The 16,550-nt window shown below is 42.4% G+C and overlaps 1 protein-coding gene across 2 annotated transcripts in view; it reads right to left on the bottom strand.

Moving 5' to 3' along the window:
• FLT3 (fms related receptor tyrosine kinase 3) overlaps positions 1-16,550 on the bottom strand; it is a 102,838-nt gene that overhangs the window by 41,076 nt on the left and 45,212 nt on the right. For both annotated transcript variants that reach the window (XM_023208738.1, XM_023208739.1), the window contains exons 4-9: positions 13,518-13,633; positions 8,128-8,257; positions 5,648-5,775; positions 5,185-5,324; positions 4,934-5,087; positions 3,716-3,884 (exon numbers count right to left, since the gene is read on the bottom strand). In XM_023208738.1, the coding sequence (XP_023064506.1) occupies positions 3,716-3,884; positions 4,934-5,087; positions 5,185-5,324; positions 5,648-5,775; positions 8,128-8,257; positions 13,518-13,633 (837 nt within the window). The remainder of the gene's footprint in view (positions 1-3,715; positions 3,885-4,933; positions 5,088-5,184; positions 5,325-5,647; positions 5,776-8,127; positions 8,258-13,517; positions 13,634-16,550) is intronic.

The raw sequence follows: 16,550 nt of genomic DNA, 5'->3' as shown, positions 1-16,550 counted from the left end.
TACAAAGATAGAGAAATATGGCAGCACACCTATTCTTAGGGTTGATAAACTCCCTAGTGAGATGCAACATACAAGGAGGTAACTCTGTTACCAGATAAGTAGGAATGAGTGAGGTACAAAACGCTATAGGAGTCAGGATCTCCCCTAATTCATTCATTTGGCTACCTCTATAGGATGACAACCTGGGGTCATGGGTATGGATTGTGGCCACGGAATGAAGCTACAGGAAGCAGCCCACTGGCCCATGACCCATACGTCAGTGACACGGTCCCCAACTGGCGATTCTGTAAAATCTCAAAAGGTTATACCAGATATCACCAGCATAGTGGCAATCTGTGTACATTCTTGGGGGAGAGGGAAAGCAACATTACCTTACTCACTCTGGCAGCCCTTCACAGCATCACACCCATCAAGAGGATATTAAAGTCATATTTGTTGAACTAAATTGAATTGACCTCTTATCTCTTTGAATCAGGTTCAGAAGAGATTCCCATAACGTTAAGAGCTTATTTAACATGGGGATAGGATACAAAGGAGAGAGGGGACAGTGATATGCTGATTTCCTTCTAAACACAGGCCAAGTGGTAATCAAGTCAACTAGGTAGAGAGGGGCTGGATCCCCAACCTTCTACATTTAAAAGCTTGATAGGCCAGGCGCGGTGGCTCACGCCTGTAATCCCAGCACTTTGGGAGGCCGAGGCAGTTGGATCACTTGAGGTCAGGAGTTCAAGACCAGCCTGGCCCACATGAAGAAACCCATCTCTATTTAAAATACAAAAAATTAGCTGGGCATGGTGGCGTGTACCTATAATCCCAGCTACTCAGGAGGCTGAGGCAGGAGAATTGCTTGAACCCAGGAGCTTTTGGTGAACCAAGATTGTGCCACTGCACTTCAGTCTAGGCGACAGAGCGAGACTCTGTCTCAAAAAAAAAAAAAACAGCTTGATGTTTCCGAATAAGAGCTTATGACGACTGTGGGGTGATGCCTCTAAGGCAATGGTTCTCAAAAAAAATTGCCAGGGGTTATTTTTCTCAATTTGGCAGTGTCTGGAGATATTTTTGGTTGTCACACTGGGAAAGGGGAACATGCTCCTGGCATCCAGTGAGAGGAGGCCAAGGACGCTGAAAAGTATCCTACAACGTACAGGACAGTCCTCCACAACAAAGAATTATCCAGCTCAACATGTCAGCAGTGCCACTGTTGACAAACCCTGAGTTTGGGGGAGTGTGTTTCAGTCAACTCCCAGACCAGTCTGCATTCTTAATTACCTTAAAAATGAATGCTCTGAACATTGGGGGTTTCAGTAACAGACGGCAGACAACTCCACGCAAACCCTGCACTGAGATTCTAAAAGTCCCAACAAGGGACTTTTAGTACAAATCCCTTTCAGGTATAAAGAGTAGCACAATAATCATGAAACAAACACTTAGAATCAAGATGAAAAGAACTCCTACTCTTCATCTGGAACAGTGCTAGCCAATGAAATACAATGTCAGTCATGACTGCAAGCCTTGCATATCATTTATAAATTCTGTTGGCTATGTAAAGTAAAAGGAAGCAGGTGAAATTAAGTTGAATAATAGATTTCATTGAGTGCAATATATCCAAAATACTACCATTTTAATATATAATCAACATAAAAATTGTTTTAATTTTTTTTTTTTTTTTCTTTTCGAGGCAGGGTTTCGCTCTGTCATCCAGGCTGGAGTGTGGTGGTGTGATCACGGCTGCTGCAGCCTCGACCACCTGAACTCAATCAATCCTCCAACCTCAGCCTCCCAAGTAGCTGGGACTAAAGGTGTACACCACCACACTCGACTCATTTTTGTATTTTTTATGGAGATGGAATTTTGCCATGTTACCCAGGCTGGTCTCAAACTCCTAGGCTCAAGCGATCCACCCACCTTGGCCTCATAAAGTGCTGGGATTACAGGTGTGACCCATTTTATTTATTAAAAAATAAAATTTATTTTATAAAATATAAAATAAAATGTATATTTTATAGCCAATATAAAAATTATTGATAATATATTTTACATTCTTTTTTTCATACTAAGTCTTCAAAATCTAGTGTGTATTTTACAATTAGAGTACATCTCAATTTGGACCAGATACATTTCAAGCTCTCAATATCCACATGTGGTTGGTGGCTACTGTACAGTATAGCACAGATATAGACCTGTGGTAGGAATCACCAAAGGTTCTCATTAAAAAAGCAGAGTCTGAGCGTTTTGCCCCAATTTTGAGTCAGCATGTCTGGAATGGGAGTCAGGAATCCACATTTTGAGCATTTGCTCAGATGATTCTTATATAGTTGTTCAACAGACCACATGCTGAGAAAGGATGATTTATTCTAGTCCATTGACTTGTTTGAAAGATAACATGTGCGTCTCAGTCTCTCATAGTCTAGTCCAAAACCATGTTCCATAGCATTAGTTTAAAGAGACAAGAGATGTCCTAACTATAGAAGATATAGGGGGGCTGGGCGCGGTGGCTCAAGCCCGTAATCCCAGCACTTTGGGAGGCCGAGACGGGCGGATCACGAGGTCGGGAGATCGAGACCATCCTGGCTAAAACGGTGAAACCCCGTCTCTACTAAAAAAAATACAAAAAAAACTAGCCGGGCTTGGTGGCGGGCACCTGTAGTCCCAGCTACTCGGGAGGCTGAGGCAGGAGAATGGTGTAAACCTGGGAGGCAGAGCTTGCAGTGAGCTGAGATCCGGCCACTGCACTCCAGCCTGGGCGACAGAGCAAGACTCCGTCTCAAAAAAAAAAAAAAAAAAAAAGAAGAAGAAGATATAGGGGAAGGTTGTTTTTTGTTTTCCAAAGAAAGAATGGAGAATTCCTCCCACAAGAGAACCTTTTGGCTGGGTGCAGTGCTCACGCCTGTAATCCCAGCACTTTGGGAGGCCCAGGTAGGGTGAATCCCCTGAGCTCAGGAGCCCGAGACCAGCCTGTGCAACATGGCAAAACCCTGTCTCTATCAAAAATACAAAAAATTAGTCAGGTGTGGTGGTGTGCACCTGTGGTCCCAGCTACTTGGGAGGCTGAGGTGGGAGGATCACTTGAGCCTGGGAGGTGGAGGTTGCAGTGAGCCAAGATTGCACCAATGCACTACAGCCTGGGTGACAGAGTGAGACCTCATCTCAAAAAAAAAAAAAAGAAAGAAAGAAAGAAAAAGAAAAGAGAAATTGTTTTTCCTAAAAAAAGAATCTTGCATAGTTTCTCATACAAATCCTGAGGAAAACAACATTTTCCTTCAGCTCTTATTATTGGGCTATTTCTGCATGTATTTTCTGAAAATTTAAATCAATACACCTATGAGTAATGTTTTTCTGTTTTTAAGGAGTTTTACTTCCTCAATCATCTGCAAATGTTTTAGGGGAGACTCAGTGTACTATACACCGCACTCTCAAACAGGAAGTAACTACCTTGTGACTCAGAAAATGCCAGAGAACCAGACTCAAACTAGACCAGACTAATACGGTTCTTTCTGTTTTCATGCAGCAGGTTATATTATCTAAAGCAATGGTGAGACTGCTACTGTATCCTCACATCTGCTTATTGTTTTCTCATCTCCGGTTTCAACTCAATAATAGTTAAACTCATAATAAGTGAATTTGCTTCCGTAAGTATAAAACTGTCCTTCTCAAGGGCAACAAGCAAGGAGAATTATGCTAAAAATGGTATCTTAAGAGTCCTTTGTGGTCTCACCTGTATCCGTCATCGAGACCCTTTTGCTCACAAGGGAACGATTTTCGAGAGAAGGTCCATGTGCATCTGATTTGTGGGTAGGCTTTAAACCTGACGGAAAAACAAAACTCTTCATATTGGTCAATTTCATAATCTTCACTTGAATTGGTAGCATTTATAAATCCCTTTTCTGTAAGAAAAAATAGGCATTTATGAGTTAGTTAATAATATTCATATGGAAACGTATTGAGAAGATAAAATGAACTTGTATTCATCAGTTTAACACAGGGAAACTCAGGTGCTGGCATGCTGCAGGTCAGGTTGGATAATCCGAGTGAAAACCCAGGAGTCCTATACCTAGTTCTAAGCCTGAGCTCATCATCTTTCCAAGTTAAGAAATGTTTAAAAAAAGAAAGAAGGAAACAAAAAGAATGGGATGTAGATAACTGACTGTCTTCCCAGAGAAATGTATAAATAAACCTATAGATTTTGCAGACAATTTCCAAAGGTTGAAAGGATCCCCCACTCCCGTGTACACACTAGGGGTCTCCTTACAGAGTCTGGAAGCCCCTGCTCTCAGCCAGCACCACTCTCTCGTTGATGAGAGAGAGTAAAATAAACTCAAGGCACAGATAAAAGAGCAATCTGGCTACCAATACCCACGAGGTTGCCTTGTGGAACACTTCCTCATTAATCTGCTCAGAGCATCACTGTGTTTCTTAGCATTTTCATTATGGCTGAACGCTGTACCCTAATCTGAGATTATTGAATTGTGGTTATTTTCAGATCCTACATCCCCCACCAAAATTTCAGGGCATCTAAGGGCTTGTACTGTCTCTCAGTGCTCACTGCCCTAACAGTGAGGCTAGTTGGTTCTTAGAACCAGTATTTATATTCTATTTTGTGTCAGGCTCTGTGTCAGGTTCTGGAACTACAAGGATAGAATGAATTGTCCTTGTCCTTAGGAAACTTACAGTCTACTGGGGGATAAAAGTACACAAACAGATGGTCATATTACAAAGTGTGATGTGCCAACACAGTGGTATTCAAGCGGGCCTCGTTTCACGGGAAAAGGAAGGGGGTGGGCACACTATCTTTGCAAAGCTATTCTAACTCAGTTTCTTTCTTAGTGTTTGATAGTAGCATTATATTGAAATCAGAATTTGTACCGCATACCTCACATTCCACACTAAAGCAACTAAAAATAGGAATAAAGATTGTGTGCGCAGCCTGCATTACCTACGATGGTAACCAAAGCGGATTGACTGGGATGCTTTGAAGAGGAACAAGTGTAGTATCCGGTGTCGTTTCTTGCCACTGATGATACAAAAGCAAACAGAATCCGTATCATAGTTCTGTTTGTTGAATAGGTACTCATCTCAAAGTAGCTGCCCTAGGTTTTGATAAAACAGAGTTTGCATTTAATGTTTTCAATCCGGACTGTTAGTTAATTGTTCCTGCATTTTCAGAATCCAAACTTGTCCTATTACCTCCTCAAGTGCTTTGTTTTCTAATTCCCAGGTGAGCCCGAATCCATGGTTCACATGAACAGCTTTGCACCTTATCCATAAGGGTTCCCCCACTTTAAGAAATAATTGTGGCAATGTGGTCTGAGGAGTTTGATTTAGATCTAGGAGATGAAAACATCCCAAGTGAGAAAAAAGAAAGTGATTATTGCCTTATCACAAAGGATATCCTGAACATTCTGAACAGAGACTTTAGCATCATCTCAAATATTACTAACCACTTTAATAAAAGAAGCTTTTAGAGACTGACTCTCCTCTTTTACGAAGAAATCAGCATTTACAGAATCCATAATATTGCATTTACTGGGGCCTAAAGGAACGACAGGATTTCTGGAGTTGAATGATCACCTACGCAGTTACTGTTAGTCCCTGAACGTTGCTAAGAAATAGTCACTGAAAATGAAAGTACGTGATATTACAGAGTTACCTATTGTGAACAGCCTGGTGCACTCCCTGCCCAGTTCATTTCTGGCACAGCACCTTATGTCCGTCCCAAATAATTCATGAAGCACTTTCTCCTCCTTTTTAACAACAGCTGGACTTTCTTCTTTACAACTGCAATTAGAAAATAAGTACCATTTGGCCAAACAAGTTTTAAAATTACAAACGAATGCTCAAGAGGAGAACGAAGTTCTAGAGCCAGTTTTAAGTGTCAAATGGTAAGCAAAAGGTCAAAAGGTAAACAAGCCCAAATCTATGGTTTCAGCTAAGAGCTCATAAGGGAGCTAGCTAGTTACTCATTATCTCAATGAATTAGAATAACACTAAGGAGAATTACATAATAAAACAGTTTAAAATTGTTCATGTTTGGTGATCTCTTTGTTGCTGTTGTTTAAAGACAGGGAAAGAAAGGAAAAAATGAGAAAGAAGATCAAGGAAAAAAAGAGAAGAAAGAGAGAAGAGAAAAAGCATGATTGGGCTTTCATGAAGTTTAGCAAGGTAAGCATCCTTTTCTTCACAGCACTGAAGGGGACACAGTAAGGGATGGGGAAGCTAAAGTTTCAAAGGTCACCCGAGTTCCCATAGGAACAGAGGAGGGCCAAGGTGTCACCTGCAAGGGAAATCCGCCAAGACTCCCAAGTATTCAACAGAACAAAACTCCTCTCCCTGACTCAGCAGAAAGCGAACTTTTGTACCACTTTGGAACAAAGTATTTGGTACTTTTTCTCCTTCTATTTGGTCCCATTTAAAAAGAAAAAAAAAAAAAAGTTGTTTAGTAAATTTTAATTAGTTCAAACTGCAGGAATTTTTACTTTGTGAGAACTTAGCTTTGGCATTTATGAAAAACTACATAAACATTTATACCATATTTACTAATGGCTAGGCACTGTTTTATGTGCTTTACATATATCAATTCATTTACTCATCATAGCAATCCTATAAGTACTTGTTGTCATCCCTGTTCTTCTGATGAGGCACAGAGAGGCACAGTGAGGCCCTGTCCAAGGCCACACAGCTGCTAAACAAACTAGGGTTCAAAACCAGGCTATCTGGCTCTAGATTCTATATCTTTAAACAATCATATTAGACTGCCTTTCCAGAACAAACAGGACAATCACAAATTGAACATTTAGTCACAAGGAATTTTTCTTTTCTTTTTTTTTTTTTTTTTGAGATGGAGTCTCGCTCTGTCACCCAGGCTGGAGTACAATGGCGCGATCTCGGGTCACTGCAACCTCCGCCTCCCAGGTTCAAGCGATTCTCCTTCCTCGGCCTCTTGAGTAGCTGGGATTACAGACGCCCGCCACCACGCCTGGCTAATTTTTGTATTTTTAGTAAAGATGGAGTTTCACCATGTTGGTCAGGCTGGTCTCGAACCCCCAATCTCAGGTGATCTGCCTGCCTTGCCCTCCCAAAGTGCTGGGATTATAGGCTAAGCCACCGCGCCCGACCTAGAATTTCCTTTTTTTTTTTTTTTTTTGAGACAGAGTCTCGCTCTGTCACCCAGGCTGGAGGGCAGTGGTGCGATCTCAGCTCACTGCAAGCACCGCCTCCCGGGTTCACGCCATTCTCCTGACTCAGCCTCCTGAGTAGCTGGGACTACAGGCGCCCGCCACCACGTGCGGCTAATTTTTTTGGTATTTTTAGTAGAGATGGGGTTTCACCAGGTTAGCCAGGATGGTCTGGATCTCCTGACCTCGTGATCCTCCGGCCTCGGCCTCCCAAAGTGCTGGGATTACAGGCGTGAGCCACCGTGCCCAGCCTAGAATTTCATACTTATAAGAGAATTGTACTTTAAAATCAGTATCTTTCTTTTTGCCCCAACCAGATGCCCAGGGAGCCAACAATCCTGGAACGTAGAGGGACTTTTACTTGTGTACCGTGATGCCCAGGAAGGGTCCTGCAGTTGATTTGAGGGGCTCCAAAAAGCCCCTTACCAAAAAAATCCTTGTCCTCCCTGTACACTGGCCATTCTGTATTATTTATTTATTTTATTTTATTTATTTATTTTATTTATTTATTTATTTTTTTTTTGAGACGGAGTTTTGCTCTGGTTGCCCAGGCTGGAGTGCAATGGCATGATCTTGGCTCACTGCAACCTCTGCCTCCCAGGTTCAAGAGATTTTCCTGCCTCAGCCTCCAGAGTAGCTGGTATTATAGGCGTCTGCCACCATACCTGGTTAATTTTTTGTATTTTTAGTAGAGATGGGGTTTCACCATGTCGGCCAGGCTGGTCTCAAACTCCTGACCTCAAGTAATCTGCCCACCTTGGCCTCCCGAAATGCTGGGATTACAGGCGTGAGCCACTTCACCCAGCCCTATACTGGTCATTTTTTAACTTTAAGAAGCCAAAGTTTCCTGTTTCAATGAGCATAAATTAAATTTTACATACAGCTTGATATCAACTACATTAGAAAAAAGCCAAAAGGAATTATGAGAATAGCCGCTACCACGGATGTGTCATACCTTTCCCCCTGTGAATCGCAAAGCACCCACTCCACGATCGGCTCTGGAACGCTCTCAGATATGCAGACCAGGGCGTCCTGGTTTTCCATTTTTCTAAAGTAAGGTCTTCTTAATGTGTAAAGCAGGGTATCTAAAGCATCATAAGTTATTAACATTTTACTATTTTAAAAATAATTATTTTAGCAGCCCCTCAAAAAAGGATTCTATGTCATTAAGAAAAGTTCGTATTTTATACCATAGCAGTGTCTTCTGCACCCCCACCAACCATTACATATACAGATTTTTTTCTTTTTTTAATACTAAAGGCATCAAAAGAAAACCAACCACTATATTAAATTTAGCTCTGGCTGCAGTGTCAACTTTAACATTTATCCTCTTGGCCAATTTTTCTGGGTATTTCACAAATCCACAGCTAGTAACTAAAGTAGTCGAGTGAAGCCATGTGAAAATACAAATACTGATAGGCACAGGAAAAAGGAAATTAGCAATAACATATGGCTTAAACCCTTGTTTAACGCATAGTTTAGACCTCAACTTTCTTCCTATAATTCGATCTACAACTAGTCAGAAATATACTAAGATTCAGAAAGGCAGAAGAAACATGGTAGGGTGGAGTTGGAATTGCAACAGAACTTAGAGGTTTAGTTCAGCCTCACCATCCCACACACACACACAAACACACACACACACACACACACATACACACACACCATCCTTCACTCCCAGCTATTTCCAACATAAACTTTCTACTTCTACTTTGACTCTTCTAGGGACTGCAGTTCATGACCTTCCAGGGCAGGTCATTCTAATTTCTGACAAACTTTTTTTTTTTAAGGAAAGTTTCCCTATACTGAATTCCAGCCTCTCTCCTTACAATAAATTTTGCTTGAAAATATTATTTGTTGTTTGATATATATACATGAAAGAATATATGAAGTGTAAATTTCTTTTTTTTTTTTTTGAGACGGAGTCTTGCTCCGTCGCCCAGGCTGGAGTGCAGTGGCCGGATCTCAGCTCACTGCAAGCTCCGCCTCCCAGGTTCACACCATTCTCCTGCCTCAGCCTCCCGACTAGCTGGGACTACAGGCGCCCGCCAGCTCGCCCGGCTAGTTTTTTGTATTTTTTAGTAGAGACGGGGTTTCATCGTGTTAGCCAGGATGGTCTCGATCTCCTGACCTCGTGATCCACCCGTCTCGGCCTCCCAAAGTGCTGGGATTACAGGCTTGAGCCACTGCGCCCGGCCCTGAAGTGTAAATTTCAAAGCATAATAAGAACAAATACCCACGGAGCCACTATCCACCTAATAACTAGAATATTAATACCTTTTGATCTACTTTTGTGCTTCTCCCCATCTCTCAACTGTACATGGCCTTTATCTTGAATTTTGTTTATTATTCGGGGACTCTTCAAAGTAGTTATACCACATAAATATGTGGTGCTAAATGATATATTGATTTATTTCATTCTTGAGCTTCAAAATAGTCTTATCAATCAATATGCAGCTTCCACAACTTCATTTTTTCATCCAACCTTATGTTTTTAACATTGATCCATGGTTTTACATGTAGCTGTACTTTATTCATTTTTTTTTTTTTACTGCTACATCATATTCTACTGGTATATATATCATTGTTTTCTCATTTTCTTGCAGTAGACATTTGGGTTGTTTCCTTCTGTGTGTGTGTGTGAGACAGGGTCTCTGTCACCCAAGCTGGAGTGTAGTGGTGCAATCTCAGCTCACTACAGCCTCAACCTCCCAGGCTCAAGTGATCTTCCTGCCTCAGCCTCCCAAAGTGCTTGGATTAGAGGTATGAGCCACCACACCTGGCCATAGTTTTTTGTATGATCAACCATGTGCTCTGAACATTCCACACATTTGTACTGAGGCATGTGTATAACAGTTTCCTTAATAACATACCTAAGAGGAGAACTGCTGGTCTACATGGTATGAGCACATTCAGCCTTACACATAATGACCATTTGTTTTCCAAAGGGGTTATATTAATTTATGTTACACACCAGGAGATGAGAGCACCTATTGCTTTGTATACTTACCAAGACTTCTTAATTTTGAACAATCTAGCAGATATAAAATGGTATTTCATTGTGGTCTTAATTTAATTTATCCATTATTAATCTGACATATGTTAAAATAATTACTTGGAAGGCCATTAGGCTGAGACAGCTCTAATAGCTTGAGTTCCTATGTAAATAAATCAAAACCCAACGTTAAAAAAAAAAGGGAAAGAATAAAGGCCGGGCACGGTGGCTCACGCCTGTAATCCCAGCACTTAGGGAGGATGAGGCAGGAGGATCGCTTAAGCCAGGAGTTCGAGACCAGCCTAGGTAACATGCCGAAACCCCGTCTCTACAAAAACAACAACAACAAAAAGCAAAAAACAAACCCAATTCAATATGAGCAGCAAAATGCCACTTAGCTTAATCAATGAGGAACTGCAGACTGACCAAACGAGGGACTGCCCTTCCTTAACCAATCAAATCTTTTCTTTGTCTTGCCTCCAGGAACACTTTATAGAAAGAAGTCTTAGCCTTGAATCCCCTCCTGCTTACCATCTGGCACTGCCCGATTCATGAATTGCTTTCTGCTCAAATATACTCTTTACAACTTTAACGTGCCTAAGTTTATCACATGTTTCTTGACCGCTTAGGTTTCACGTTCCAGAAATGAAATGCCGACTCATGTCCTTTGTTCATTTCTCTACTAGGCTTTCATTTTGCTTTGTTTTTCTTATTGACTTACAGAGATTGTTTATCTTATTGATTTTACATATTATGACTATTAATCCTTTGTTGATTGTGAACTGCAAGTAACTTTTCCCATCTTGTGGTGATTTTTACTTTTTCTCCCTGTAATTTCTTTTTTTTTTTTTTTTTTGAGACGGAGTCTCGCTCTGTCGCCCAGGCTGGAGTGCAGTGGCCAGATCTCAGCTCACTGCAAGCTCCGCCTCCCGGGTTCAAGCGATTCTCCTGCCTCAGCCTCCCAAGTAGCTGGGACTACAGGCGCCCACCACCATGCCTGGCTAATTTGTTGTATTTTTAGTAGAGATGGGGTTTCACCATGTTAGCCAGGATGGTCTCGATCTCTCCCTGTAATTTCTAACAACTGGTTCTTATCCTACCCTCTAGAGCAACTTTTTAAAAGTCTAGCTTTGATTCCATATGAAAATCCTTCAAATATTTAAAATCAGAAACTGAGATCAAAGGAGATAATTACCATACAAGGTACTTTAACTAGTTAGCTCAGGTTTCCTGACCCAAATCCTAAAAGAATTTCCTCTGTATTACATTGCAGTCAATCTTATCGTGTCCTCAAAAGATTTCCTTCTATATACTACACATTCCCAATTCCTTCAACTGCTCCTAATTTAAAGAATTCCAAATTTTCCACTATCCTGGTTGCTCCATTTTGTCAGTATTCATCTAAAAAAAAAAAAAAGTAGAACTGAAATGAATAATCTTCCATTAATTTCCTGAATTTAGACGTTATATTTTCATGAACACTGCCAAGGTTCAAATTTACTTTTTTTGGCAACCATGCCCTGCTGGTGGTTAATACTGAGCTTGTGGTTGACTAAACCCTTTCCTCTTTTTCACACTGACTGTTGCCACGTCTCTCCCACCTATTTTTTTGGACCCCACCACCTTGCAGAATGCTAAAAATAAGTTATAATTTGCTTGAATAATTGTTGTTACATTTTTACACTGTAAATCTTAAGTGAAAGGAATATACCCTGAGTATAACAGAGACACAGCAGATGCCCACTTACCTTATACAACTATTTATAGTTGGCAAGAAAATTTAAAAAGGAGAGAAAAAGAGAAAGAGGAAGAGAGGGAGAGCAAGAAATGTCCTCGCTTTATCCAACCTGTGGCACGTATTGACTGTCCCACAGAGGCGGTGAGGGACTAGAAAGGGGCCAGGGAACAAGACCAACATCAAAGAGCAACAAAAGGTGATTCTTAGCTTCGGAGCTTGTAGGGCTCTGGTGCTATCATTTTCAGAGTAATTAAAGGACTTTCCAGAACAAATTTTGAGTAATTTTGACTTTAGCTAATGTATACCTTACAGGCTGACTTTAGAACCTTACTCCACCCCCAACCCCAGTAAGATGACACTTCTGGGAATCTTGAGTGCTCTCTTCTGTTAGTAGCTTTGACAGCAAGACCCACACACTTTCTTTCACACAAGACCCAGGGCCGTGTAGTGCAGCTGCGCCCACCACCACGCCTCTCAGAGGGTTTGTTTTCTCATCTACATGCATGCAGGATCGCTGCGAGCATCTGACATGTTACACACAGAAGATCCTCAGCAAAGGGCACTTGTGCTTATTCCTGACCCAGGGCACCTCTGTGGGCCGGACACACATGCTTTGTGCATTTGAGTCACTGACAAGGAAGAGGGCAGTCTGGCAAGTTGTGTCAACGTGTGGGAGGGAACCTAATTTTAAGTGATATTAACCCAGGGTTTTTGGAGCACTGCACTGGCCCCTGAAGGCACGAGGACCTGAATGAATGCAGCCACCTTTAGTCCTTCTTGGTCATGGAAGGTGAAGCAGCAAGTCAGTGTGCATAGCACTGAGTCTGTGCATGATGGGGACGAAACAAGGAGAAGCCAGAAAGCAATGCAGGTGGTGCCTCTGCCAACCTCACAGCTGCCTCCCTTGGTAAGAGTATTTGGACTGTTCCTTACAGTTTGCATATGGTCTGGCATGTGTGTGGGCCTGCGCTGTCCAACACAGTAGCCCCTAGCTGCATGGGGCTATTTAAATTCCAATTTTAATGAATTAAAACTAAATAAAATGGAAACTTTAGTTCCTCAGTCACCTTAGCCACATTTCAAGTGTTCAACAGCCCCATGTGGCCAGTGGCTGCTGTATTGGAAAGAGCAGACAAAGATCATTTTCATCATCTCAGAAAGTTCTATTGGATCATGCTGAGACCTTCCAATCCTGTGAGGTACGTATTTTTATCCTCATTTCACCAACAAGGGAATTGGGGCTCAGAGAAATTGTGACCTGCCATAGGTGGCAGTGTCAGAACCAGAATCAGAACCGAGGTCTTCTGATTCCAAGGTGAAAATATTTTCCATTTCTTCCCTGTCAGCCATCTGCTACTGAACAGAGGATGTCCCAGGTGTTTTTAGCAGCAGTCACATTCTGAGAGTCCACGGCACACATCCGTGATTCATCAGTGATTCTCAGTTCTCTATAGGTTCTACAGAGGGTTGACGGGAATCTAATCAATCCAACGAGGTATCGAGGGAAACATGAATATGTCTAGAGGAGCTGGTCGAGCTAACGGGTTCTAAACTACTCCTTTGAAATACTGTGGTATTCCAGGCTGGAATGCTAGTAGCAGGCTGGACTTACTTCTTATACTCACTGTAAACAATATTGTGTAATTGGTAGCTTCACTCTGAATAAAAAGTAGGTATTCTCCAGCTTGGGTTTCTGTCATTTTCAAAATGACCATGGAAACAACTCCTCTGCAAAACAGGAAAGAGAACTAGTTATTTTGGAAAATGTGTGAAACTAAAAACAAAATTTCATAGTGACTAAAAAGGCAGTTTGGTACTCCAGCGTTCCCCGACCGGCACGGAAGCTGCTCTGTGGAGAACACAGCTTCTGTCCTGTGCCCAGCACTCAGCCAGGGCATTGCTTGTTGGACTCTGACTTTTAACCAGTCCTCCCCTTGGGGATGGGAGAGCTCTATTCTGGTGCCATCATCTCATCTTCCCTGAGCTTCTAGGAGCGAAAACTCCCATCTAAAAACACACAGGAGGCTGGGTGTGGTGGCTCACACCTGTAATCGCAGAACTTTGGGAGGCCAAGGCAGGCAGATCACCTGAGGTCAGGAGTTCGAGACCAGCCCGGCTAACATTGGTGAAACCCCGTCTCTACTAAAAATACAAAAATTAGCCGAGAATGACAGCAGGCGCCTGTAATCCCAGCTACTCAGGAGGCTGAGGCAGGAGAATTGCTTGAACCCAGGAGGTGGAGGCTGCAGCGAGCTCAGGTAGCACAACTGTACTCCAGCCTGGAAGACAAGAGTGAAATTCCGTCTAAAAAAAAAAAAAAACTGAAACAACAACAACAACAAAAGCACAGTAAGCCAGGTGTAGTGGCTCACACCTGTAACCCCAGCACCTTGGAAGGCCGAGATGGGTGGATCACCTAAGGTCAGTTGTTGAAGACCAGCCTGGCTAACATAGTGAAACCCTGTTTCTCCAAAAAATACAAAAAATTAGCCAGGCATGGTGGCACCCACCTGTCATCCCAGCTACTTAGGAGGCTGAGGCAGGAGAATCGCTTGAACCTGGGATGCAGAGGTTGCAGTGAGCTGAGATCGCACTCTTGCACTCCAGCTTGGGCAACGAGAGCAAAACTCTATCTCAAAAAATTAAATAAATAAATAAATAAATAAATAAATAAATAAATAAATACCCACACACAGTGTTGGTGATACAGTCCCTTTAGCAGTGGCATGCCATTTCCTTCTATGACAAAGCACCCTCTGTGATCACACGTGCCCAGTCACCTGGTCACCAGCCTCAGTCTCAGTTTCCCACTCACAGAACACTGAGGTTAAAAAAAAAAAATTCCCCTAGTTTGTGCCTTTCTCTCAATGAAACAACTCAAGCAAAATCTGACAAAAGGCATGTTCCTATGAAGTAATAATTACACTGAATATCACTTAGATGTAAAGAGAAAGATGTCTCGGTGTCAGTATTTTTAACTTTTCAGATAATTAGTAAATATAAATTGGGTTAGGGGCATTCTCTTCCAAGAGATAAGTAGGAAGTGTATTTGGTGCTATCCTCTCTGAAGCTGACAGTCCTCCTAGCACTTTGTTGAGTGATGTTGTATTTAAATTCACACTTTCTGGTCAGGCATGGTGGCTCATGCTTGTAATCCCAGTACTTTGGGAGGCCGAAGTGGGTGGATCACCTGAGGTTGGGAGTTTGAGACCAGCCTGACCAACATGGAGAAACCCTGTCTACTAAAAATACAAAATTAGCGGGGCGGGGTGGCACATGCCTGTAAACCCAGGTACTCGGGAGGCTGAGGCAGGAGAATTGCTTGAACCCAGGAGGTGGAGGTTGTGGTGAGCCAAGATCGCACCATTGCACTCCAGCCTGGGCAACAAGAGTGAAACTCTATCTCAGAAAATAAAAATAAAATAAAATAATAAGTTCACACTTTCTGACCTTTAGACCCTTAACTGTGCAAAGTGTAGTCTTTCCCCAACAGTGTTAGCATCAGCTGGGAACTGACAAAGATGCAGAATCTCAGGTTCTACTCATCAGAGTCTGCATTTTATTTATTTATTTATTTATTTATTTATTTATTTTTTTTTTTTTTGAGACGGAGTTTCACTCTTGTTGCCCAGGCTGGAGTGCAATGGCACTATCTCGGCTCACTGCAACCTCTGCCTCCCAGGTTCAAGCAATTCTCCTGCCTCAGCCTCCATCCATAGTAGCTGGGATTACAGGCATGTGCCACCATGCCCAGCTAATTTTGTATTTTTAGTAGAGACGGGGTTTCTCCATGTTGGTCAGGCTGATCTCAAACTCCCGACCTCAGGTGATCCACCCGCCTTGGCCTCCCAAAGTGCTGGGATTACAGGCGTGAGCCACCGCGCCTGGCAGAGTCTGCATTTTAAACAAGATCTCCAGGCAATCCAAATACAGGCTATATTCGAGAAGCCCTGCTTTAAAGCAGCAAGCAGGTTCAAGAGTACCTGGGCCTGCATTCATAAACACAGTCAATTAGTAGGATACATACTTGATTCGCTTCTGCAGATCTATTTTGATGATATGCTTTTCTTCTCTGAACCCTTAGCCTGGCGTGAGCCACCACGTCTGCAGTCGCAGCAGTTTGGGAGGAAAGGTAGGAGGACTGCTTGAGGCCACGAGTTCAAGACTAACCTGGGCAACATATTGAGATGCCTTCCCAATAAAAAGAAAAAAATGTGGCTGGCACAGTGGCTCACGCCTGTAATCCCAGCACATTTGTAGCCAAAAAACAAGAAGTGAGTAATACAATCTCAAAAGAGGAAAGGAAATGAATGTGTTCCAAGATTTAGAACTCAACTTCAGAACTATACTCACTGTCCGGCAAATCACTTAAGAGAAGAATGTATTTGACCTTAAAAAAAAAATACAAAAAACTGGTACAAGGTGATCACAGAGATGTTCTCCAAGACCCTATCAAGGGGCCTGACACCCTTTGCAGGCCATTTGGGTACTGTTTACTACACAGTTCCTGGAAAGCGCGTGCCTTCTCTACACCTGTGGGACAACAGGACAGCCGCAAGAATTCGAAAGAAAGGCTGCGTTAAGAGGGCATTTAACTAGGCCGGGCGCGGTGGCTCAAGCCTGTAATCCCAGCACTTTGGGAGGC

Source organism: Piliocolobus tephrosceles, chromosome X (genome assembly GCF_002776525.5).
Source record: "Piliocolobus tephrosceles isolate RC106 chromosome X, ASM277652v3, whole genome shotgun sequence".
Classification (NCBI taxonomy): Eukaryota; Metazoa; Chordata; class Mammalia; order Primates; family Cercopithecidae; genus Piliocolobus; species Piliocolobus tephrosceles.
The sequence above is the reverse complement of the archived record's forward strand: the minus strand, read 5'-3'. Positions and strand labels throughout refer to the sequence as shown.